Raw genomic sequence first — 27,866 nt, forward strand, 5'->3', positions numbered from 1 at the left:
AGGGAGTCAAAATAGTAGTTCAAATGATTTGAGAACTCTTTAGGTTTCATTTACTGGTCTGTAGCATGCCACATTTAAAACTGGCTGCTTGTGAAAGTGAAACAGATACAAAGGTACAGAGACAGCAACACAAACGTACAGCAGAATTGAGTACATCACTGTGCAATTTCACATCTTTCAACATTTTAATCACCTATGACTTCATTATGTCACAACCACCAGTCAACACTTTAGAAAGACGACAGTGAAAATACAGACCTCACAGTACAAACTCAGTACAAGTCAGTACAGGTATGCAAACACTTAAACCGCCTCCACCCCCACAAACACACACCTAAATCACTTTTCCAAAATCACTGAATATCTCTTGCAGTTCATTACCCTCAAATCAGGAAAAAAATAAAATAAAGAGTATGGTCATTTGGTTTCAAAACGTGATAGTAAACAAAACAGATTAGTGAGGGAAGCTACCAAGAGCCCAGTAACAACTTTGAAGGAATTGTATGCTTCGAGGGAGGTGACTGGAGAGACTGAGCATCGGGCAACTTTTGTCTGTTGATTAACCAACAACAATTACTGCGAGGTAACAAAGTTTTGAACAATCAGATATTTAAGTGATATTGCACAGCGGTGTAACCTGTGACCATTGAAAACTGACAGTGATATACAATTATCTGGATTCAATCCCAGAAGCATTGCCCTTGTTCTTTTTCTGTCCTGTGCATACATACATGATGAATTATGGGTACAAATGCCTGTATGCACACAAGGAAGTGGTTTAGATCATCACACCTCCATCCTATGTGTTGAACTACCACTTCCTTCTGCGCATGGATGCCTCGTTGAAATCCTTTGACAAAGCTGCAAGAGTCTGCAGACTTTCACTTCAACCAAAGTGTGTGGTCACAGCTCGTTCATCATCACTGACACGGCCTCCTGTTTCAGAGTCAAGATTAATCTGTCCATTTTCACATCTGCATTTCCGTTTGTGTGACTTGTCATTGGAGCTGAACGGTCACTTTGTCACACATGAGCAGACGGGGCAAGCTGTCAGCAGAGCAAGCGGCTGTATTCAGAGAGGGCTGAAGACTTTTTCACTCCGTCCCAGATACGAGCCGCATAGTGAAACCTGCAACAAGATCACAAATGCTGCTCACCTCTACTGTGTCACGCTGGACAGTAGTGTTCAGAATAATAGTAGTGCTATGTGACTAAAAAGATTAATCCAGGTTTTGAGTGCATTTCTTGTTACATGGGAAACAAGGTACCAGTAGAGTCTCACAAATCCAACAAGACCAAGCATTCATGATATGCACACTCTTAAGGCTATGAAATTGGGCTATTAGTAAAAAAAAAAAAAGTAGAAAAGGGGGTGTTCAATAATAATAGTGTGGCATTCAGTCAGTGAGTTTGTCAATTTTGTGGAACAAACAGGTGTGAATCAGGTGTCCCCTATTTAAGGATGAAGCCAGCACCTGTTGAACATGCTTTTCTCTTTGAAAGCCTGAGGAAAATGGGACGTTCAAGACATTGTTCAGAAGAACAGCGTAGTTTGATTAAAAAATTGATTGGAGAGGGGAAAACATACGCAGGTGCAAAAAATTATAGGCTGTTCATCTACAATGATCTCCAATGCTTTAAAATGGACAACAACAAAAAAAAAGAGACGCGTGGAAGAAAACGGAAAACAACCATCAAAATGGATAGAAGAATAACCAGAATGGCAAAGGCTCACCCATTGATCAGCTCCAGGATGATCAAAGACAGTCTGGAGTTACCTGTAAGTGCTGTGACAGAAGACGCCTGTGTGAAGCTAATTTATTTGCAAGAATCCCCCGCAAAGTCCCTCTGTTAAATAAAAGACGTGCAGAAGAGGTTACAATTTGCCAAAGAACACAACTGACCTAAAGAGAAATGGAGGAATATTTTGTGGACTGATGAGAGTAAAATTGTTCTTTTTGGGTCCAAGGGCCGCAGACAGTTCGTGAGTCGACCCCCAAACTCTGAATTCAAGCCACAGTTCACAGTGAAGACAGTGAAGCATGGTGGTGCAAGCATCATGATATGGGCATGTTTCTCCTACTATGGTGTTGGGTCTATATATCGCATACCAGGTATCATGGATCAGTTTGGATATGTCAAAATACTTGAAGAAGTCACGTTGCCTTATGCTGAAGAGGACATGCCCTTGAAATGGGTGTTTCAACAAGTCAATGATCCCAAGCACACTAGTAAATGAGCAAAATCTTGGAAATCATGAAAAACTGTGGTTATACAACTAAATACTTGTTTAGTGATTCACAGGATTGCTAAAAAAGCAGTTTGAACATAATAGTTTTGAGTTTGTAGCATCAACAGCAGATGCTACTATTACTGTGAACACCCCCTTTTCTACTTTTTTTTACTAATAGCCTAATTTCATAGCCTTAAGAGTGTGCATATCATGAATGCTTGGTCTTGTTGGATTTGTGAGAATCTACTGGTACCTTGTTTCCCATGTAACAATAAGAAATATACTCAAAACCTGGATTAATCTTTTTAGTCACATAGCACTACTATTATTTTGAACACTACTGTATTTCGCTGTTACTCATGGATACATATGGTGCAAGTTAGAGCAGTTTAAACTTCAGTCACTGTACTACAAAGTCGACAGTGACTTTCACTTCAAGCTCAAGACAGCAGCATTTCATGTGGAAAACTCACCAAGTACCTTTACAGACACAGAGATTCAATTTTACACACTGTAATGGCATCTTCTGAAGATTTGATATATTTGTCAAATATATGCCGCACTGAGAGCGGTAATGCAGAGGAGAGTCCCAGGTTGCGTTCAGAACTGCTGTGATTACTACATCTTCCACAGTATAAGTTGTTTTTTTGCTAGTCTGAAGGTCCTCCAACTCACAATTTGATGTAACTTATATACTAAAAATAACACATTTGTTATTACATTAGATAGATAGAGCTTTATTAATCCCTTGGGAAGACACCCTCAGGGAAACTGAGGTTCCAGCAGCATTGTATAGCAGTACACAAGGTAAGAAGCACACAGAGTATCAAAAGTGAAAGTAAAAAACAATTTGCAAATATAAATACACAAATATAAATACCAGAAATATTACTAATAATTATGCTAACTCTTTATTTAGGGCTTTTCCAGGAATCAACACATGAAACAAAATAAACTGAATAAATGTCAATAATAAAAAGTATACTTCAACAATGCCCACAAATTCCAAATCATCGAGCTGATAATACAGAAAAAAGTTTATACTTGTACTGCCCCCTTTAAGAGGCCATTTCTGACAGGTCTGACTTATACTCTGGGAAACACTGTAGTCAGAACAGCCTTGGGACCTGACTTTTGTTTTGGTTTTTTTTTCATCTTACCAGTTCTTTTCAGTAAGGATGGTGTGAGACAGTTGACAGCGAGGCATCGCAAGTATTTGGCTGCGGAGTTTGGAAACCATGGTGGAGAAGGAAGGGTGTCCTTTGTACCCCGGGAGCAAAGAGAACAGTGGGTACGTTCCAGGCCCTAAATAAGTCACAGTGACAAATTCAGATTTCACACAATGTACAGCTATAAAGTGCAGGTAGGTTGGAGTTTATGTGACATCTTATTAATGCTCTCTAACCTGCTTTCATGAGGCTATCATCCCCATCATTCTCCTGCAGGGGAAGAAGGAACAAGTTCACTTCAGTTCCCACATAGTCTCGACCCAAGCCAGGGAAGATATTGCAGTCCAGCATGGACAAAGTACCTGAAACCAGATACAAACCACATCCGGGATGAGTACAGCTGACATGTATTATTTGTAAAAGGTCACTATGTAAATACAGTGGTGGGTACAGTTTTGCTAATCCACTAACTGGTAATGAGCGAAGCTAACTTTTTTGTTAGTGGATTAGCATTTTAGCTAACTCTGAAAACCAGCAATGGACCAATTAGCTTCCGCTAAATTGAGTTTCACAAATTTTTAGTCTGCTAACTCCCGGCTGCTACAAAGAAAAAAAAAGTCATTTACATTAAACAACGCTCCAGTCGTGTGGCAAAAGGCATAAAAAACAAAGCAAGTTTGACTTATGGTTTGATTTAAATACCAAACTAATTCCGCCCGTTTTATTAACTTTAACGTCAACTCTGTCATTTTTACAAATTGAAAATATCACAAATATCTTTTAGTTTTAAATTAATGCACTAATTATGAAGGTTTGAGCATTAAAACTCACAGAGGCCAAAAGACATTATGGGAAAATGAGCCTCCTCACCCCTGGTTGGTTGGTTTATTTGAAAAAAGAAAAACAAAAACCCAACACACAAGTTACTGTAACGTGTGTGTTGGTTTTTAGAAATAAATGTGTATTTGTAAATATGTATTTTTTTTCCATTTGTAAAAATAAGGCATTTGCAAAACTGAAAATTCTGTTTGTTAAGTATGATTCAGCAACTGTGTGATATTTGGGTGGGTGCTATTCACACTGCCATCCAGTAGATGACAGTATTCTATGCATTTTGACCCATCTACTGGATGGAAGTGTGCCCAGATATAACAATGAATCACACTTAAACAGAATTTTCAGTTTTGCAAATGCCCTTTGTTTTTTTTTTACAAAGTCAATACTAAAAGTTAGTGGCTAGCTGTAGCTTCCGCCAATTGATTTTTTTTTTTTTCTTCAGTTTATTGGTTTATCGTTATAAAAGTTAACTTTTCAGTTAGCAGATGAGCAATTATTGAAGCTAACATTTTGGTTAGCTGTGCCCACCACTGTGTAAATAGAATTTGGAATGAGGAGATGATTCTTGGAGTTCTGGACCTTTGTATTTGAGATGAGAGTGAGCCATTAATTTGTCCACCACCAGATGCATATTCTTCACATTCCTGGGACTGAAATCATCCCGTCTGGTCTTATTCTGCAAAAACACTACATTGAGGGGTATATGTTTGACACAAAGACACTTTCACTATGATATTATTAATCCTGGGACAAGTGTGTATGTATTCTGCCTTAAGAAGTCACCTATATGTGGATAATACTCAGCTCCATCATCGCCACCTGAGGACCCGGTGCTGTCATGACTTGCTGATGGAGTAGAAGGTTTCAGCATCTCAGCTGTTTGAAGAAACCTACAAATAAAGTAGTTGAAAAGTGACATTTGTTTTGTCATTTTCCCTCTGTCCAAGTCACTGAATTTGGCTTAGACTTCATTATCATCAATCATTAAGAAACACAAAATTCATTGGTACTGTGTGGTAAATCTGATGGGAGTAGGCAGTGGACCTGCAAGGAGACTAGTGAGGAAAGCCACCAAAACACGCACAGCCACAGAAGCTTAGAAAGCCTTTATAGTTTTCATGGGTGACTTGTTGGGTTCCTTCATTGGTCACAGAGTTTTCAGTTTTTCTTAACAGTTGATGTAAATTTATTTCTAAATACATATTCAGTGACTTAGAAATGTTCATGTAGTTTATTTTTTATGATCCTGTCAAACCACCTATTCAAAAGCAATGTCTGATTTTCATGAGTTAATTTTCAGCAAATTTTTATTTATAATTAATTTTACCAATTTCAATGTGTTTCAGTGACTATTGTGGGTTTTTCCTTTCTTTAACTGAAAGGTACCAAAAGTTTTGTCCACGTTTGTAATGCATGTTCACTTTGGTAGCAAACAAAGGACATTTTCCCTGTGTCACTAAAATGCCACTTGGTGTTACTGTGCTCGTCTGTCTGTATGTTGTTAGCACTTTCATGAAAGCTATTTTGCTAATCTGTTACTAAAGTACAACTGGGGGCAAAAATGTTGAATTGGAACAAGTGGAAACACGGTGTTCCTAAACTACATTCTGTAGTCCCAATGGCTACAAAGAGGGGCAACTTCACTGGGTCAAGCGGATATTTCTGGTCCATACAGTCATTTAAAGCTGATCATTCACTACGCAATGATGCAACACAAATGCACATTTTGACACAGCTGTACAGAAATGCAAGTTCTGTTGCAAGATGTGCACAACAAATGCTTTACAAATGTGTCTTGGTGATGTGAGTCCAGAACACAGCCGACTGAATGTGTTCAAAAGCCACCTTGACACTTGAATTTGATCCCTGCATTGGCACACACTCTTGCGTGTCAATGAGTAAACCCGTTGTAAACTATTGTATACTGTGTGTGGCTATGTGCCAGTGTGCAAAGAAAATTTTGAAATGTTCAAAATTTCTGCCATGCATTAATTATGTGCCACTTACATGACTGATTCGTGAACACTGCGCAACCTATTCAAAAACACTGTGTTACTGATTATCAAAGTGAGTCCATGCATGCAGGGCATTAGAACCTGAAATTAGATTATGACGAGATGTTACATCTAATAAACATAACTTTACAGATACATTATCTAATTTGTAAAAAGGAATGAAAATGCAACCGTTCTACCAATCCATTACACTATATATATTATAAATAATTACCTTTGAGACAAGATTCTAAATGCGTTCTCCACCGCACGACGAGCACAAGACAACCTGTAGCTGTAGATAATTTCTCTGATTCGATGAGAGAATGGTTTCATCAGCCAAGTTCTGAGAGAAAATGCTTCATCGGTGACAAGATGATTATTTTATATAGCGTGGTGTCACCCGGGACAAAGCAGGACGCATTGGCAGGACTAAATTCGGGGATCAAATTTTTGAAAGTGTCAAGGAGCCTCCTGCGATGACACTGATGCTGTATTTCTTGTATTACATCAGAACAGATACTGCGTGGTGTTACATAGATGTTACTACAAGCAGAGGGACACATAGCTCTTTACAAATCAGTAGTTCAAGTCATAATACATTTTGTATAAAAAGACGAGGGGGAATCAAACATGTATGCTTTATGTTGTTTCCTAATTTTATTATTGTATATTTTATAGTATGATACGCTAGGATTTTATTTTTACTGTTTCTTGTTTGTGATTTGTATCTGTGTTAAGTGTTATACAAATAAATATTTCTTACTGATTTATGTCCCAAGATTTGTACATAATGACATCCTTTCACCTGGTCTACAAGACCAACTCAAAGAATTACATTATTACGCTTATGAAAAAAGCAGAAGTCAAATATCCTCTCCAGATACAAAATGAAATGCTTAGCATTCCAGATGGGAGCCGAGCTTTCAGCGTATCATCAGAGCCTCACTGTAGCTCTTCTCTCATTCTGTGGTGGGTTTTTTTTTTTTTTTTTTGGCAGTACATGCACCCAGAGCGAGCAACTGCTTCAATTCGTGGAAACTCTGAAATGTTCTGCTGCACAGTTAAAAAGAAAAACATCACTACAAGTAGGTGCTGAGGACCTACTTCCATTAGATCCTGCAGCCAATTCCTCTTGCATGTGGTCAATTAACATAGCAGAATCTGATTACAAACTCAAATAGGGCCCACAGAACACAAGCTTTTAAAACATTAGTCTTTCAAAATAAACTCAGACACAACAAACGATGGAAATTGAAGGACTATTCTAGAGACAGCTACTGGTACATCAATCATCACACATCTGAAAACTCCTCCATGTCCACCACAATGAACTACATCATACAGTGCTCCAAAGCATCTACAGTAGTGTTCAACACTGCACATTCTATTCCAAATCAAAACATAAAGTAAAAGTGTCCAATTTGTTTTATTACCTTAGAGAAAGTAAAGAAAAAGGAATATTAGGCTGTTCAAAAATTAGTAGTGTCTGCATTTTTCTATACAAATTCAAACGTACTGTATAAATTAAAAATGCGTGAAGATTTAGCTTTCCTGTGAATCATTGAACTAATATTTGCCTCAGAAACAGCATTTTTGTTGTCACTCTACAAGTTTTCTATTGGATTAAGGTCCTGGGATTGGGCTGGCCACTCCATAACATTAATCTTCTTGGTCTGGAACCAAGATGCTGCTCGCTTGCTGGTGTGTTTGGGTTCGTCGTCTTGTTGAAACAACCATTCCAAGGGCATTTTCTCTTCAGCATTAGGGCAACATGACCTCTTCAAGTATTTTGATGTATTCAAACTGATCCATGATCCCTGATAAGCGATAAATAGACCTGACACCATAGTAAGAGAAACATCACCATATCATGATGCTTGTTCCACCTTGCTTCACTGTCTTCACACTGTACTGTGGCTTGAATTCAGTTTTGCTTTTTTGGGTTTTGTTTTGTTTTTTGCATTTTAAAGCATTTGAGATAATTTTAGCTGAAGAGCCTATCATTTTCTGCAGTTCTATAGACATTTTCCCCTCTCCGATCAACTTTTTAATCATAGTACACTGTTCTTAACAGTGTCTGTAACAAACCATTTTACTCAGATTTTCAGAGAAATGGACGACAACCAGCATGTACAACATTTGCTGCCTTCGTCCTTAAATAATGGCCACCTGTAAGGGTGTAATAAGGGTCACAGAAAGAAAAATGCAAACACTGCTATTTTTTATTTTTTTTTTTTTGAACAGGCTAATATTCCTTTTTCTTCACTTACTGTAAAGTATTAGCAAATTTAAATTTGCCTTCATGTTTTGATTCACAATAGAATGTGCAGTGCTCCGAATGCATTTGTGTGTATGGAAATTAAAGCTATCATAAGGATTTTTGAACACACTGCCATTATTTTGAACACAACTGTATGCGTGTCTGATCTAACCATCCTACCACACTGAGATTTTCTCACATTTTGTATGTACCCTGGTACCTTTGTGTTGTATAGCAATTCTTTTCCACCGTGCCTTTTGGACAATAAATAATTAATAATTAATATGCCTACATTATCTTCCTTCCGGTTATTGATGTATATCACCTATTGACTGTATCTTCTCTAAACCGATGTCCCATTATCCTGACAATGAAATTCTCTGTTTTTCCTTTGAACAGCAATTCTTTGTGATGTTTTTGGATCTGGGATTGAGAAGAAAAGAAAAAACAGAAAATCCTCAGTTCAATAACAGAGTACCAGAACAGACCTGTAGAGGTTTATGTCTGTGAACCAGTCTTGAACCACTATAACCACGTGGCACACTGTAAAAAGGAAGGCAGCAATCTGAAGAGACTGTTGAAAAATGAGACAGATTTGATATTCAAATGCAGTTCCCTCCATTTTGCATTCTGTATTTAAATAAACATTCATTTTACTCACAGACCCTCTGAAAGCCAGTCACTGACCTGAATTTCAACATACATGTGAGGGAGGTTGTACTCTGGAGGTAACTTTCGATCATTGTTGATTAGGTGGTCCAAAATTGAAGGGCTGAGTATTGGCTGAACAGACAAAGAAAACATCGGGTTGATTTACAGTTTAACAAAATACACATTTATTTGTTTTTATGTGCTGTTACCAGCTGAGTGCATAACAGTATGGCAGAGAAAATAAGCATCCTAAGTTCAACATAGGTGAATCTAAGGTCAAACTCACTGGACCGTGAACCGCTCACAAACAAATGCAAATATCACAGTCACATATGTCTGAATAAAACATGAACTAGTAAAAGCAGGCAATGAACACAAATCATGTTCTGTCACCATGCTTTAAAATTCATTTTCAAAATTTGTTGGGAAAGACTCCAAATTTTCAGAAATGTTAGTAAAGTATAGCGCTTTGTTGCCCACAACACAGTCATACTTTGTCTGTTAAATCACTGCAGTAAAATGGTGTTACAGTGTTCATTCTGGCTGACCGATGTCTGCTTTGTTCTCTGTTCGAGGTCAAGCTGCTGCTGAAGATGTGCCATTGATCAACTATCTAACAGAACTTATCATGGTTAGAGTTGTAGCAGCTTGTGCGCATGCGTCAACGTTGAGGTACCCAGATGTACAGCACCTTGCTCAGGCTATTTCAGCCTTCGGCCTCAGGGTGTATGGTTTTCTTCAGGGTGTATAAAGCCATATTCATTGGTGAACAACTTGATAACTGATAATCTCACACCACTTACCCTGTGTACTGGCAACCTGCTGCAGCACATTGCAATTCTCAGAAATGATAATGGACAGCTTGTAGGGTCGCTCGCTGACACAGTGTCTTGATATAACAGAACAAACACCAGAAAGTCCAGTGTTTTCATGGTAGCCGTCAGAAAAAGTTGATAGCGGTCACATGTGTACAATACTTCAGGGACTTTTAAAAGCAGTAACAGAATTGTTGTTTGAATTTGTCCTCCTCCTCACCCAGCTTTCCATGGTGGAATTGGGTATTAGCTTCTGTAGTTGTCATGATTTCTTTCATTCAAATACTCGCAAATGTCTTTTAGTGTCTGTCGCTGTGCTGTAAATGTCTCCATGTATCATGACAAAGATCCTTATTAACAAACTTCATTTTTGTACTGTCAGCTAATGCCGAGAAAGTCATGTTACTGTGTTGTGCATCTGGTTATCTCTGGGTTGACGCATGTGCATAACGCACTATAACCCGAACCGTGCTAAGGTCTACAACAGCGGATTTACTGAGACTCTAACAATACAATATCTAACAATAAAATTGTTAGATATTATTGCTCAGGGGGTGGGAAAGGTTAAACTGTAATCATGTGACGTGCCTTGGGGTGACAGGTTGTGATGTGGTGCTGTATAAATAAACTGAATTGAGCATTGCTGTGACAGAATTGCAAAGCAAAGACCAACACAGTGTTGGCATTATGTTTCAGACTCAGATGTTTTGGCATAACCATGGCCAAGCTGTGTACTAGTTTGTTTTCTATGCCTACTACAAAACCTATGGAGAGGCCTAAAGAGTATGAATATTGACAAAAAGTATAGATGCTGATACCAGTACAGAGACAATCCTGCCAATATCGAACTCTGTTGGTGGAGAAACCATTCTGACAATAAAGTGAGCATGCAACAAAGAAAGACAGCGAAACTATCAGTATTCCCGTAATACCTCATTCATACCTGTGTGTCCAAGAAGATCACCCTCTCCTGTGTGATGAAGAAATCAATCCCTGTGCTCTGGTTTCCTCCTCTTTCTTTGATTTCTTGACTCTGAGCTCTAAACACATAACTCCTGTACAAACAAACATATGTCCAATGAAGCATACAACAATGAATTACCTGGACACAACCTTACACACAAACCTGCACACGGAGAAACAGTGGTGTTATTCATGCACACAAAGGTGCACGTGTGGTGACAAAGCATTTTTGTAACTTTTTGGGTTCATTCCTGTACTGTGACATTTTTATGAGTGCCTGTCACTCAACATACAAATTGCACCATCCCACACAATATTTTGACCAACTAAATTAAAATTAGGAGGCATAGTAAAACTGCACAGAGAATATCGTAATTTCACCCCAAAACACCATAATTGTGCCTTTGCAAGGTATAAATTGAATCATGGGTATTGCTCAAAATGAATTCTTCCTGACCAGCTGTTCCTTTATTTTCCTGATTACAAACATTTTCTACATAGGAACATAAAACGCACGTGTGACTTCCTTATTTTTCACAGAAATAATTACACCAACCAGAGAGCGACTAGTTGTGGATGTTGTGTTCTGGGTCCTGGACTGTTCAATGCTTGCATGGACTGGATGTTGTGTGGGATTGTGAAAGACAGTGACTTGAGTGCTTTTGTTGGTCAGGAAAAGTTTGCAGACCTCCGCTTCACGGACGATACTGTGACCTTTCCTGACTCAATGGATACTCTGATTGCAGCACTTAAGTGGGGAATCAGAGCATCTGGGTTTGCGGTTATTCTGGATCAAAGCAAAGATCCAGGCTTTTTAACAACTTCAAGGACTTTGTATGTGGTGAAAATGTTGCAGAGATAAGGAAATTATGATATATACTGTCAAAGAAAACCCAGCTGGGACAATCTACAAGGCCAGATATGTGGCTAAAGGCTATAGTCAAGTTGCTGGCATTGATTTACCTGGTCTTGTTAGGAGAGACGGCATCCATCCCACTTTGGATGGAGCAGCTCTCATTTCTAGAAATCTGGCCAATTTTCTTAAATCCTCCAAACCGTGACTATCCAGGGTTCAATTCAATTCAATTTCAATTCAATTTTTTTTTTATATAGCGCCAAATCACAACAAACAGTTGCCCCAAGGCGCTTTATATTGTAAGGCAAGGCCATACAATAATGATGTAAAACCCCAACGGTCAAAACGACCCCCTGTGAGCAAGCACTTGGCTACAGTGGGAAGGAAAAACTCCCTTTTAACAGGAAGAAACCTCCAGCAGAACCAGGCTCAGGGAGGGGCAGTCTTCTGCTGGGACTGGTTGGGGCTGAGGGAGAGAACCAGGAAAAAGACATGCTGTGGAGGGGAGCAGAGATCGATCACTAATGATTAAATGCAGAGTGGTGCATACAGAGCAAAAAGAGAAAGAAACAGTGCATCATGGGAACCCCCCAGCAGTCTACGTCTATAGCAGCATAACTAAGGGATGGTTCAGGGTCACCTGATCCAGCCCTAACTATAAGCTTTAGCAAAAAGGAAAGTTTTAAGCCTAATCTTAAAAGTAGAGAGGGTGTCTGTCTCCCTGATCTGAATTGGGAGCTGGTTCCACAGGAGAGGAGCCTGAAAGCTGAAGGCTCTGCCTCCCATTCTACTCTTACAAACCCTAGGAACTACAAGTAAGCCTGCAGTCTGAGAGCGAAGCGCTCTATTGGGGTGATATGGTACTACGAGGTCCCTAAGATAAGATGGGACCTGATTATTCAAAACCTTATAAGTAAGAAGAAGAATTTTAAATTCTATTCTAGAATTAACAGGAAGCCAATGAAGAGAGGCCAATATGGGTGAGATATGCTCTCTCCTTCTAGTCCCCGTCAGCACTCTAGCTGCAGCATTTTGAATTAACTGAAGGCTTTTTAGGGAACTTTTAGGACAACCTGATAATAATGAATTACAATAGTCCAGCCTAGAGGAAATAAATGCATGAATTAGTTTTTCAGCATCACTCTGAGACAAGACCTTTCTGATTTTAGAGATATTGCGTAAATGCAAAAAAGCAGTCCTACATATTTGTTTAATATGCGCTTTGAATGACATATCCTGATCAAAAATGACTCCAAGATTTCTCACAGTATTACTAGAGGTCAGGGTAATGCCATCCACAGTAAGGATCTGGTTAGACACCATGTTTCTAAGATTTGTGGGGCCAAGTACAATAACTTCAGTTTTATCTGAGTTTAAAAGCAGGAAATTAGAGGTCATCCATGTCTTTATGTCTGTAAGACAATCCTGCAGTTTAGCTAATTGGTGTGTGTCCTCTGGCTTCATGGATAGATAAAGCTGGGTATCATCTGCGTAACAATGAAAATTTAAGCAATACCGTCTAATAATACTGCCTAAGGGAAGCATATATAAAGTGAATAAAATTGGTCCTAGCACAGAACCTTGTGGAACTCCATAATTAACTTTAGTCTGTGAAGAAGATTCCCCATTTACATGAACAAATTGTAATCTATTAGACAAATATGATTCAAACCACCGCAGCGCAGTGCCTTTAATACCTATGGCATGCTCTAATCTCTGTAATAAAATTTTATGGTCAACAGTATCAAAAGCAGCACTGAGGTCTAACAGAACAAGCACAGAGATGAGTCCACTGTCCGAGGCCATAAGAAGATCATTTGTAACCTTCACTAATGCTGTTTCTGTACTATGATGAATTCTAAAACCTGACTGAAACTCTTCAAATAGACCATTCCTCTGCAGATGATCAGTTAGCTGTTTTACAACTACCCTTTCAAGAATTTTTGAGAGAAAAGGAAGGTTGGAGATTGGCCTATAATTAGCTAAGATAGCTGGGTCAAGTGATGGCTTTTTAAGTAATGGTTTAATTACTGCCACCTTAAAAGCCTGTGGTACATAGCCAACTAACAAAGATAGATTGATCATATTTAAGATCGAAGCATTAAATAATGGTAGGGCTTCCTTGAGCAGCCTGGTAGGAATGGGGTCTAATAAACATGTTGATGGTTTGGATGAAGTAACTAATGAAAATAACTCAGACAGAACAATCGGAGAGAAAGAGTCTAACCAAATACCGGCATCACTGAAAGCAGCCAAAGATAACGATACGTCTTTGGGATGGTTATGAGTAATTTTTTCTCTAATAGTTAAAATTTTGTTAGCAAAGAAAGTCATGAACTCATTACTAGTTAAAGTTAATGGAATACTCAGCTCAATAGAGCTCTGACTCTTTGTCAGCCTGGCTACAGTGCTGAAAAGAAACCTGGGGTTGTTCTTATTTTCTTCAATTAGTGATGAGTAGAAAGATGTCCTAGCTTTACGGAGGGCTTTTTTATAGAGCAACAGACTCTTTTTCCAGGCTAAGTGAAGATCTTCTAAATTAGTGAGACGCCATTTCCTCTCCAACTTACGGGTTATCTGCTTTAAGCTACGAGTTTGAGAGTTATACCATGGAGTCAGACACTTCTGATTTAAAGCTCTCTTTTTCAGAGGAGCTACAGCATCCAAAGCTGTCTTCAATGAGGATGTAAAACTATTGACGAGATACTCTATCTCCCTTACAGAGTTTAGGTAGCTACTCTGCACTGTGTTGTTATATGGCATTAGAGAACATAAAGAAGGAATCATATCCTTAAACCTAGTTACAGCGCTTTCTGAAAGACTTCTAGTGTAATGAAACTTATTCCCTACTGCTGGGTAGTCCATCAGAGTAAATGTAAATGTTATTAAAAAATGATCAGACAGAAGGGAGTTTTCAGGGAATACTGTTAAGTCTTCTATTTCCATACCATAAGTCAGAACAAGATCTAAGATATGATTAAAGTGGTGGGTGGACTCATTTACTTTTTGAGCAAAGCCAATAGAGTCTAATAATAGATTAAATGCAGTGTTGAGGCTGTCATTCTCAGCATCTGTGTGGATGTTAAAATCGCCCACTATAATTATCTTATCTGAGCTAAGCACTAAGTCAGACAAAAGGTCTGAAAATTCACAGAGAAACTCACAGTAACGACCAGGTGGACGATAGATAATAACAAATAAAACTGGTTTTTGGGACTTCCAATTTGGATGGACAAGACTAAGAGACAAGCTTTCAAATGAATTAAAGCTCTGTCTGGGTTTTTGATTAATTAATAAGCTGGAATGGAAGATTGCTGCTAATCCACCGCCCCGGCCCGTGCTACGAGCATTCTGACAGTTAGTGTGACTCGGGGGTGTTGACTCATTTAAACTAACATATTCATCCTGCTGTAACCAGGTTTCTGTTAGGCAGAATAAATCAATATGTTGATCAATTATTATATCATTTACCAACAGGGACTTAGAAGAGAGAGACCTAATGTTTAATAGACCACATTTAACTGTTTTAGTCTGTGGTGCAGTTGAAGGTGCTATATTATTTTTTCTTTTTGAATTTTTATGCTTAAATAGATTTTTGCTGGTTATTGGTAGTCTGGGAGCAGGCACCGTCTCTACGGGGATGGGGTAATGAGGGGATGGCAGGGGGAGAGAAGCTGCAGAGAGGTGTGTAAGACTACAACTCTGCTTCCTGGTCCCAACCCTGGATAGTCACGGTTTGGAGGATTTAAGAAAATTAGCCAGATTTCTAGAAATGAGAGCTGCTCCATCCAAAGTGGGATGGATGCCGTCTCTCCTAACAAGACCAGGTTTTCCCCAGAAGCTTTGCCAATTATCTATGAAGCCCACCTCATTTTTTGGACACCACTCAGACAGCCAGCAATTCAAGGAGAACATGCGGCTAAACATGTCACTCCCGGTCTGATTGGGGAGGGGCCCAGAGAAAACTACAGAGTCCGACATTGTTTTTGCAAAGTTACACACCGATTTAATGTTAATTTTAGTGACCTCCGATTGGCGTAACCGGGTGTCATTACTGCCGACGTGAATTACAATCTTACCAAATTTACGCTTAGCCTTAACCAGCAGTTTCAAATTTCCTTCAATGTCGCCTGCTCTGGCCCCCGGAAGACAATTGACTATGGTTGCTGGTGTCGCTAACTTCACATTTCTCAAAACAGAGTCGCCAATAACCAGAGTTTGATCCTCGGCGGGTGTGTCGTCGAGTGGGGAAAAACGGTTAGAGATGTGAACGGGTTGGCGGTGTACACGGGGCTTCTGTTTAGGGCTACGCTTCCTCCTCACAGTCACCCAGTCAGCCTGCTTTCCCGGCTGCTCAGGATCTGCCAGGGGGGAACTAACGGCGGCTAAGCTACCTTGGTCCGCACCGACTACAGGGGCCTGGCTAGCTGTAGAATTTTCCACGGTGCGGAGCCGAGTCTCCAATTCGCCTAGCCTGGCCTCCAAAGCTACGAATAAGCTACACTTATTACAAGTACCATTACTGCTAAAGGAGGCCGAGGAATAACTAAACATTTCACACCCAGAGCAGAAAAGTGCGGGAGAGACAGGAGAAGCCGCCATGCTAAATCGGCTAAGAGCTAGTAGCTACGCTAAGCTAGCGGATTCCTAAAAACACGCAAAGTGAATAATGTGTAAATAATTTAGAGGTGATTCAGCAGAAGGAGTGCTTTAGTTAAGGCACGTAAAGATTACACTGGGAAACAAATCGTAATCTAGATAACTAGATCAATCTAACTGCGCAGATTAAACAGCTAACAGATACAGAAAAACACCGCTGTGCTCCGGAACAGGAAGTGATACAATACCGCAGTGAGAGCCAACCACCAGTAGAGGCAAGCAAGCCTCAGGGTTGGGACCAGGAAGCAGAGTTGTAGTCTTACACACCTCTCTGCAGCTTCTCTCCCCCTGCCATCCCCTCATTACCCCATCCCCGTAGAGACGGTGCCTGCTCCCAGACTACCAATAACCAGCAAAAATCTATTTAAGCATAAAAATTCAAAAAGAAAAAATAATATAGCACCTTCAACTGCACCACAGACTAAAACAGTTAAATGTGGTCTGTTAAACATTAGGTCTCTCTCTTCTAAGTCCCTGTTAGTAAATGATATAATAATTGATCAACATATTGATTTATTCTGCCTTACAGAAACCTGGTTACAGCAGGATGAATATGTTAGTTTAAATGAGTCAACACCTCCGAGTCACACTAACTGTCAGAATGCTCGTAGCACGGGCCGGGGCGGAGGATTAGCAGCAATCTTCCATTCCAGCTTATTAATTAATCAAAAACCCAGACAGAGCTTTAATTCATTTGAAAGCTTGTCTCTTAGTCTTGTCCATCCAAATTGGAAGTCCCAAAAACCAGTTTTATTTGTTATTATCTATCGTCCACCTGGTCGTTACTGTGAGTTTCTCTGTGAATTTTCAGACCTTTTGTCTGACTTAGTGCTTAGCTCAGATAAGATAATTATAGTGGGCGATTTTAACATCCACACAGATGCTGAGAATAACAGCCTCAACACTGCATTTAATCTATTATTAGACTCTATTGGCTTTGCTCAAAAAGTAAATGAGTCCACCCACCACTTTAATCATATCTTAGATCTTGTTCTGACTTATGGTATGGAAATAGAAGACTTAACAGTATTCCCTGAAAACTCCCTTCTGTCTGATCATTTCTTAATAACATTTACATTTACTCTGATGGACTACCCAGCAGTGGGGAATAAGTTTCATTACACTAGAAGTCTTTCAGAAAGCGCTGTAACTAGGTTTAAGGATATGATTCCTTCTTTATGTTCTCTAATGCCATATACCAACACAGTGCAGAGTAGCTACCTAAACTCTGTAAGGGAGATAGAGTATCTCGTCAATAGTTTTACATCCTCATTGAAGACAACTTTGGATGCTGTAGCTCCTCTGAAAAAGAGAGCTTTAAATCAGAAGTGTCTGACTCCATGGTATAACTCACAAACTCGTAGCTTAAAGCAGATAACCCGTAAGTTGGAGAGGAAATGGCGTCTCACTAATTTAGAAGATCTTCACTTAGCCTGGAAAAAGAGTCTGTTGCTCTATAAAAAAGCCCTCCGTAAAGCTAGGACATCTTTCTACTCATCACTAATTGAAGAAAATAAGAACAACCCCAGGTTTCTTTTCAGCACTGTAGCCAGGCTGACAAAGAGTCAGAGCTCTATTGAGCTGAGTATTCCATTAACTTTAACTAGTAATGACTTCATGACTTTCTTTGCTAACAAAATTTTAACTATTAGAGAAAAAATTACTCATAACCATCCCAAAGACGTATCGTTATCTTTGGCTGCTTTCAGTGATGCCGGTATTTGGTTAGACTCTTTCTCTCCGATTGTTCTGTCTGAGTTATTTTCATTAGTTACTTCATCCAAACCATCAACATGTTTGTTAGACCCCATTCCTACCAGGCTGCTCAAGGAAGCCCTACCATTATTTAATGCTTCGATCTTAAATATGATCAATCTATCTTTGTTAGTTGGCTATGTACCACAGGCTTTTAAGGTGGCAGTAATTAAACCATTACTTAAAAAGCCATCACTTGACCCAGCTATCTTAGCTAATTATAGGCCAATCTCCAACCTTCCTTTTCTCTCAAAAATTCTTGAAAGGGTAGTTGTAAAACAGCTAACTGATCATCTGCAGAGGAATGGTCTATTTGAAGAGTTTCAGTCAGGTTTTAGAATTCATCATAGTACAGAAACAGCATTAGTGAAGGTTACAAATGATCTTCTTATGGCCTCGGACAGTGGACTCATCTCTGTGCTTGTTCTGTTAGACCTCAGTGCTGCTTTTGATACTGTTGACCATAAAATTTTATTACAGAGATTAGAGCATGCCATAGGTATTAAAGGCACTGCGCTGCGGTGGTTTGAATCATATTTGTCTAATAGATTACAATTTGTTCATGTAAATGGGGAATCTTCTTCACAGACTAAAGTTAATTATGGAGTTCCACAAGGTTCTGTGCTAGGACCAATTTTATTCACTTTATACATGCTTCCCTTAGGCAGTATTATTAGACGGTATTGCTTAAATTTTCATTGTTACGCAGATGATACCCAGCTTTATCTATCCATTAAGCCAGAGGACACACGCCAATTAGCTAAACTGCAGGATTGTCTTACAGACATAAAGACATGGATGACCTCTAATTTCCTGCTTTTAAACTCAGATAAAACTGAAGTTATTGTACTTGGCCCCACAAATCTTAGAAACATGGTGTCTAACCAGATCCTTACTCTGGATGGCATTACCCTGACCTCTAGTAATACTGTGAGAAATCTTGGAGTCATTTTTGATCAGGATATGTCATTCAAAGCGCATATTAAACAAATATGTAGGACTGCTTTTTTGCATTTACGCAATATCTCTAAAATCAGAAAGGTCTTGTCTCAGAGTGATGCTGAAAAACTAATTCATGCATTTATTTCCTCTAGGCTGGACTATTGTAATTCATTATTATCAGGTTGTCCTAAAAGTTCCCTAAAAAGCCTTCAGTTAATTCAAAATGCTGCAGCTAGAGTACTGACGGGGACTAGAAGGAGAGAGCATATCTCACCCATATTGGCCTCTCTTCACTGGCTTCCTGTTAATTCTAGAATAGAATTTAAAATTCTTCTTTTTACTTATAAGGTTTTGAATAATCAGGTCCCATCTTATCTTAGGGACCTCGTAGTACCATATCACCCCAATAGAGCGCTTCGCTCTCAGACTGCAGGCTTACTTGTAGTTCCTAGGGTTTGTAAGACTAGAATGGGAGGCAGAGCCTTCAGCTTTCAGGCTCCTCTCCTGTGGAACCAGCTCCCAATTCAGATCAGGGAGACAGACACCCTCTCTACTTTTAAGATTAGGCTTAAAACTTTCCTTTTTGCTAAAGCTTATAGTTAGGGCTGGATCAGGTGACCCTGAACCATCCCTTAGTTATGCTGCTATAGACGTAGACTGCTGGGGGGTTCCCATGATGCACTGTTTCTTTCTCTTTTTGCTTTGTATGCACCACTCTGCATTTAATCATTAGTGATCGATCTCTGCTCCCCTCCACAGCATGTCTTTTTCCTGGTTCGCTCCCTCAGCCCCAACCAGTCCCAGCAGAAGACTGCCCCTCCCTGAGCCTGGTTCTGCTGGAGGTTTCTTCCTGTTAAAAGGGAGTTTTTCCTTCCCACTGTAGCCAAGTGCTTGCTCACAGGGGGTCGTTTTGACCGTTGGGGTTTTACATAATTATTGTATGGCCTTGCCTTACAATATAAAGCGCCTTGGGGCAACTGTTTGTTGTGATTTGGCGCTATATAAAAAAAATTGATTGATTGATTGATTTGGAGTGCCTTGGGGCAACTGTTTGTTGTGATTTGGCGCTATATAAGAAAAAAGTTGATTGATTGATTGATTGATTATAATGAGACATTTTCCCCGACCGCTGATATGACATCTGTACGTATGCTAATGCAGGTTGCAGCTCAATATGACTTAGAATTACACCAAATGGATGTCAAAACAGCATATCTACATACCCTATTGATTATGAAGTATTTATTAGAGCCCGACCGATATATCGGCCGGCCGATATAAGCCCTTTTCAAAGTACTCACTATCGGCCAAAATTTTGCTAGAACGCCGATAATTTCTCATAAACAGAACAGTTACTGAAATAATGTTTGTGTCGGCAATGTAAAATGTCCTTGCACCGTTTGTCCAGTAGATGGAGCTCTGACTCCATTCAACTGAGAGATGCTTACACCCCTGCTTAAATGTGTTCTTCACCGGCCCCCGTAGTTCGCTGTCACACTGCACTGATCGGCTGACAAAAGCATACAAGTAAGTTTATAAGGATCTATATCCTTATCCTGAACCTATATCTAAGTTGCAGCAACAAGAGGTACAAGATCAGATGTATTTCACAACTCTTTTTAAGGATATGTATTTGCTAATTTCACAAAGATTTAATCTTGATTGCATTTTTTGAACTTGAAAATTCTTCTCTGTTATAAAGTTAATCAATATGAGGACAAAGCTTCAGCTTTTAGCTCATACCTTTTTGTTAAGAGTCCAAAAAAGAACATTTTATTAATTTAAAAAAATAAATAATATCGGCTGATTTATTGGCTATCGGCAAATCAGCCGATTTATCGATTATCTGCATTTTTTTCATCCAAATATCGTTATCAGCATTGGCCTCAAAAAATCCATATCGGTCGGGCTCCAGTATTTATGGAACAACCTGAAGGATGTGAGGTGGAATCAAAGACAGGAGAGAGGTTAGTCTGTAAGCTTAACAAATCACTTCATGGTCTGAAACAGTCAGGATGATTTTCTAACTTAGAACTCAGCTGATTATACTGCTTACAGTAAACAAACTGAATATGAGAGCGTGATCTTGACTATCTGGGTTGATGACCTTATTATTGCAGTGAGTGATGGTCAAATACTTAAAAGTGTGAAGGAAAATTTTGGCAGCTAAAATAGGCAATAACCTTGTGTCTGATGATCTGCAGACATTAAAGGGGAACAGAAACGCTTTTTGAGTATTTGTTTGTGCATTCCTTGGTAAACATTAAGTGTTATTCATACACTTGCAGAATGTTTGAGCGCAGTGTAGATAATATTATTTGAATCAAATCTGCCGCTAAATTGACATAAATCGCCATTGGCTGAAGTCAGTGGAGGGCAGTTCCGGTTGACGTCACTGGTTGGGGTCTCCTCTGCTGGGGACGAGTGCAGTTTACTGAGCTCGCTCATTGAAGTTCTATTAGTCTCGTCAAGAAACAGGTGGAATATGCCGGAAAGCTGCGCATGTTGGCAAAGCCACAAACGGCGGAACAAGGGAGACAACATTTCCTTCCATAAGTGTGGTTTTGGTTATTCTTGTCACTTTGTCCATGACATTTGCTTGATAAACAGGTTTATGTTTCCTGCCTGTGCCTGTATCATCCGAGGATAAAAACATGCTCCACAAAAATCATGCATATCACGCACCAACACGTGCTATTAAGAAACCTATTCAGACACGTTAAGTCAAGTTAAGAATGTCAGGAATGTGCCAAGAATAATGCAAATATGACATTCGTAACGTGTCCTGCCTATGTGTTAAAGCATCATAACACACACCACTCACGCACACAGATGTGCACACACACCACTGACTTCATGAATGAAACTTGGTCAATAAAGGATAATTGTGTAAAAATATATATATATATATATAAACAGCAGCAGCAGCTCGGTTCAGCCCAGCAGTGCAGCTTAAGAGCGCAGATCGTGTAAATTTCAACACTAATATTTTGGAATGTGTGGGTGTCAGAGCAAATTTAATACTTTCCTGGCATGATTTAATCCAGGTCAGAATGGCATTTTAATACGTATTTTGCGAGTGTTTTTCTGAGTGTGTTCAGTCTCGAATCCCAATTGAAATTGCATGAACATCTGGGAACTTCATCAATATTTTGCCCGGTTAGGAGGTGTCATGTCACTGTCCATGAAGGGACGTTCCCATTTAGTGGGCAGTACTGGGAGTGCAAACTCTAGTAGTCATCTATAACCTTTTTATTGGTGCCCCTGACAGGGAATCTCAGAACAAGGCTCATCTTCCCCCCAACCAGTGACGTCACCCACCCGACCTGCATAAATGGTGGCAGCCGGTCGATGTCAAAGCCTCTCAGACCACGACTAAAACAAGGTTTTCTGTAGATGTTTATGGTATTTAGTCTTTCTTGAACTATCAAAAGAACACATTTTTTGTGGTTATTCATGCTATAAATAATCCGTGGTTGTTTCTGTTCCCCTTTAATGCTGGATTTTACGGTCGCAAATTGAGTTTGTTGAACCACAGCACAAATCACTGTTGTGCAATGATGTGCTTTGACTTTGTAATATGAATTGATTGGTTGTTGGATATATTTACAGATATTTTAATAATGTTCATGTTTAAACTGTAAAACATCAAGCCTGAATTACATTTTTATCATAATGGTTTGATCACTAAATGTTAGGAATCATTGCCATTTTTTCTGTATATTTTGGCAGATGTAAATTTCTTTACGGCTCTGTGACAGACTGGCATCCTGTCCAGGGTGTAATCTGCCTCACGCCCTATGACTGCTGTGTTAGGCTCTAGCTCCCCCCAGTGACCATTAACTGGAGTAAACAGGTATAGAACATGGATGGATGAAAATTTCTTCACTCCCCAATATTGTTATTGGACCCCAACAGTTGTGTTTTACTTCTGAACACAACTGCATTTATTTTCCTAACAATTATTTATTCTTTAATGCCTTATGTTATTTGTAAAAGATCATTTTATTGTGTTTTAATGATAAACTGATGAGGTTCAAAGCCTTTACCGTTTCTAGCAGCTTTACCTCTGATCATCGTCCGGGGTGTTCGCAGATAATAGTGACATGACGGTAGATTTGCCAGCTCCCTGCAGGCCAATAACTCCCACCACCAACATGTCCGTCTGGTCTCTCAGGTACTGCATCACAATGTAACAAATTACAATGAGTAGATATGGCATTTTTACAGTATAATATCTGTTAAACAAGTGACAATGTTCATACAGAGGTGAACTTACCTCCATGGCACTGTCACACCAGTTCATCTGGTCATCCACAAGCTTAATGCCATGCTTCATCTTCTCTGGAGGGAGCAGTTTAGACTGGCCAACCATGGCTGTAAGTCATATGAACAAGTGACATCTCATATGAACCTGTGAATTCTTTGCATATGTAATTTTGCTCATGTGTATGTACTGTACGTAGGATGATACACTATGCTATAAAATTCACAGGCTACTTCACACAGACTTATTGTATGGTACCAAACCGTGTGTATTTCTTTGTGGTTGATGCAAGTCAAAGACAAACTCAGCGACTTGGAAATGTTCATGTATCCATCCACTAACTTGTGGAAAGGAAACTTGCTATAAATATGATTATTTACATTAACAATGCTGTTATTTAGTTTGTCAAATTATGTATGTCTTCTGAAAATGGAGGGACTGTGTATTAAAAATAGCTGTAATTTGGAAATGTAAACTGTGTGAAACCCCTTGAATTAAAGTTGAAAGTCCACTCAACAAGCACATCTTGGTGTAACTGTCCAAGTACTTATGGACCAACCTGTACAGTAAGGAAAGCTATAGTTCTATAACTCACGGTCCAGAGCACTGCTTGATGCAGACGCACCCATTCCTCGATTTTGGATCTGATACACTGGCTGTGTGGGCCGCTGCCCTTCCCTCTCCACCTTGGAGAGTACAGATCCAGATGGTTGAGCGCCAGCCTCCACGGGGACCCCTGGTTTACTTCCATCATCCCGAGCTTTCATGAGCATGATGGGCTTATCCAAGGCAGGGACTCCAGGAGGAGGTGCATTAGATGATGGCTTGGCCTAAAAACAGCACAGTTGAACTCTAATGCCAAATCTTAATGCAGTGGAAAAATGAGCAATACATACATGACATAGTGTCACCTAAACCACTGCGTTGATAACGATGCCTCCAGTCACTCTTCTATGGCTTTTATGGTACAGTGTATGAAGTAAGTGTATAGCATTCGCTTGTGTTTTTCTTTTTATTAAATTTTCTGGCAGGGAGATGGCGGCCCCTGATGCCTCAGGTGACTGCAGCTGAATGACCCCTGCACTATCTAGTGAAACTACCATGTAGCTCACTTTTTAAAATTGGTTTTGTGGCATGCTTCGTTCAGCATGAGCAAGTACATGGGTGTCTCTGCGTTGAGGACCTTAGCAGCTGAAGAAGGCCAAGGGGACACTCACGCTTCTCCTGGCTGTGGCTACCACCTTGCCACTGAAGTGCCACAGGCTGCCACTGAAGTGCCACGACAGGAACCGTGTCTCACTGGAAGTACTGAGCCCAAGACAAACTTCTACTCAAGCACATAGTTTACTACTACTTAAGTTACATGATGTATAGAAGAGTCTTAAATCCAATCGCAACAGTCTGTCTTTGGCCTTTTGCTTCATTTTGCACCATTTTGCACATTTACAGTAGTGTTCAGAATAATAGTAGTGCTATGTGACTAAAAAGATTAATCCAGGTTTTGACTATATTTCTTATTGTTACATGGGAAACAAGGTACCAGTAGATTCAGTAGATTCTCACAAATCCAACAAGACCAAGCATTCATGATATGTACACTCTTAAGGCTATGAAATTGGGCTATCAGTAAAAAAAAAAGTAGAAAAGGGGGTGTTCACAGTAATAGTAGCATCTGCTGTTGATGCTACAAATTCAAAACTATTGTGTTCAAACTGCTTTTTTTAGCAATCCTGTGAATCACTAAACTAGTATTTAGTTGTATAACCAGTTTTTCATGATTTCTTCACATCTGCGAGGCATTAATTTTGTTGGTTTGGAACCAAGATTTTGCTCATTTACTAGTGCGCTTGGGGTCATAGTCTTGTTGAAACACCTATTTCAAGGGCATGTCCTCTTCAGCATAAGGCAACATGACCTCTTCAAGTATTTTGACATATCCAAACTGATCCATGATACCTGGTATGCGATATATAGGTCCAACACCATAGTAGGAGAAACATGCCCATATCTTGATGCCTGCACCACCATGCTTCACTGTCTTCACTGTGAACTGTGGCTCGAATTCAGAGTTTGGGGGTCATCTCACAACATGTCTGCGGCCCTTGGACCCAAAAAGAACAATTTTACTCTCATCAGTCCACAAAATATTCCTCCATTTCTCTTTAGGCCAGTTCATGTGCTCTTTGGCAAATTGTAACCTCTTCTGCACATGTCTTTTATTTAACAGAGGGACTTTGCGGGGGATTCTTGCAAATAAATTAGCTTCACACAGGCGTCTTCTAACTGTCATAGCACTTACAGGTAACTCCAGACTGTCTTTTATCAACCTGGAGCTGATCAATGGGTGAGCCTTTGCCATTCTGGTTATTCTTCTATCCATTTTGATGTTTGTTTTCCGTTTTCTTCCACGCGTCTCTGGTTTCTTTTGTCCAATTTAAAGCATTGGAGATCATCGTAGATGAACAGCCTATAATTTTTTGCACCTGCGTATAAGTTTTCCCCTCTCCAATCAACTTTTTAATCAAACTTCGCTGTTCTGCTGAACAATGTCTTGAACATCCTATTTTCCTCAGGCTTTCAAAGAGAAAAGCATGTTCAACAGGTGCTGGCTTCATCCTTAAATAGGGGACACCTGATTCACACCTGTTTGTTCCACAAAACTGACAAACTCACTGACTGAATGCCACACTACTATTATTGTGAACACCCCTATTTTCTACTTTTTTTTTACTAATAGCCCAATTTTATAGCCTTAAGAGTGTGCATATCATGAATGCTTGGTCTTGTTGGATTTGTGAGAATCTACTGGTACAGTCACTTGCCCAGTTCCAGATCACTGCTGTAGTTTTTGCACTGTCATCTCGTAATCAGCACGAATAAGCTAATACTTAGTACCAATGGAAAGATTGATGTTTTGTCTACAAACGACCACAAGCTCGACCGGATCCAGCCATCCTTGTGATCAGCAGAGGAATCAAAACATCCCGGTGTCTGCGGTGTGCGCGCTTTTTCTCACTCACTCATTCCTGCAAGTTTTAAAGTAATGATCTCTAAAACGTAGCAAAGGTGAGTTAGCCATTCTGTGTTTTTGGTTCTAGAGTGGGAAAATACTTACTTACTTGGGTAGAAAATGTCAGTGTGTTATGTCTTGCTGTTTAATTGCTGCGTGCATTTATCTCTGACGTGAACATTTGCCGGTTGTGGATCACTGAAGCAGCAGCCTCGTGTCTGTAGTTGTGAGTCATGTGGACTTTGGGGATCATCTCAAAATCCCGAATGGGTATGAATGTAGGGGCTTTTACTTTTTAATTCGGGAGAAATTTCACCTCCACACTTCATTTTTTGCTCGTAAAAACGTATAACGGCGCCTTTCGAAACTAAGTAAATTCTCATTTAATAAGTATAATTTAGATCATTTTATGTTCAAAACATATTCTCGGGCACAGTGTGTATCATTCTGCATTAGAAGGGCTCCAGCCAGATGCCAGGAATGACCCCAAAGTGACGCAGAGTGTCATGATCCATTTCTGGCAAATGTTTGCACCACACATAATGTGGATTCACACTTTAAGTAGAAGCGCTAGTCCAACCCGACTTTTTCAGCTAAATAACATCCAAATACCCAATACAACAATACACAATAAAGGACATTCAGTTGCATTATGGCTCCGTATAGCGGGACTTTAAAAAAGGTGATCCGGAACTGGGCAACCTTGTTTCCCAGGTAACAATAAGAAATACACTCAATACCTTGATTAATCTTTTTAGTCACATAGCACAACTAAAATGAAGCAGAAACAAAAAACAATACAAAGGGAGAGTGTTGGTACTGGGCCTTACACTCCAGACATGTGAACTTACCCTTTCTCCAGGAGGTTTTGCAAGAATGATGGGGGTCTTCTGAATAACCGGGCCTGGGGGATCCTCACTCCCATCCTAAATGAAGACGTACAGCTCGTCACATTAAACAGTAAAACCAGCAAGCGAAACAACACCGTCTTCACCGGTTCTGAAACTGCGTTTGTTTTACCCTGCGCTCCCTTGGGAGGTATTCCCGATCCCGACTGGGACCGGATAAATTCTGTCCCGGGGGTCCAACATCCCTGTCGCCGCGACGCCGCCTCCTCCTGCGGCCCGGAACGAACATCCCGGGCTGACTGTGGCCGGACTCCGACATTCCGACAGGAAGCACAGAGCAAGAACCCGGACCGCGAACACACTCCAACACTCAGCACACTGCAGAGAGCAGAACCTCACCGGACACTCTGACCCTTACGTTTGTTGACATTTTCGGTAACAGCGCTCAAATTTAGCTTCGAACGCTTTGGCATGGACTATTACTGCCACCTATACGCTTGTTTTGGCATTTGGTGCGTCCCGTTATTAGACATCTTTGAGATACTTGCAGTATGATGAACCAACTGGAATAAACTCCACCCGCCCAAAATGTTTCATTACATAC

The 27,866-nt window shown here is 39.9% G+C and overlaps 1 protein-coding gene across 1 annotated transcript; it reads right to left on the minus strand.

Annotated features, from left to right (window-relative positions):
• Positions 1-27,833, minus strand: smg9 (SMG9 nonsense mediated mRNA decay factor). Its single transcript, XM_034175094.1, has 13 exons — positions 27,435-27,833; positions 27,266-27,340; positions 24,000-24,234; positions 23,417-23,514; positions 23,205-23,317; positions 10,906-11,017; positions 9,184-9,279; positions 8,985-9,070; positions 5,023-5,129; positions 4,819-4,926; positions 3,639-3,764; positions 3,394-3,538; positions 1-1,129 (listed from the first exon to the last, which is right to left on the minus strand). Exons 1-13 carry the CDS (start codon positions 27,579-27,581, stop codon positions 1,051-1,053), a joined length of 1,527 nt encoding a protein of 508 aa, XP_034030985.1. The 5' UTR covers positions 27,582-27,833; the 3' UTR covers positions 1-1,050.
• Between the last annotated feature and the right edge of the window lie 33 nt (positions 27,834-27,866).

Source organism: Thalassophryne amazonica, chromosome 7, assembly GCF_902500255.1.
Source record: "Thalassophryne amazonica chromosome 7, fThaAma1.1, whole genome shotgun sequence".
NCBI lineage: Eukaryota > Metazoa > Chordata > Actinopteri > Batrachoidiformes > Batrachoididae > Thalassophryne > Thalassophryne amazonica.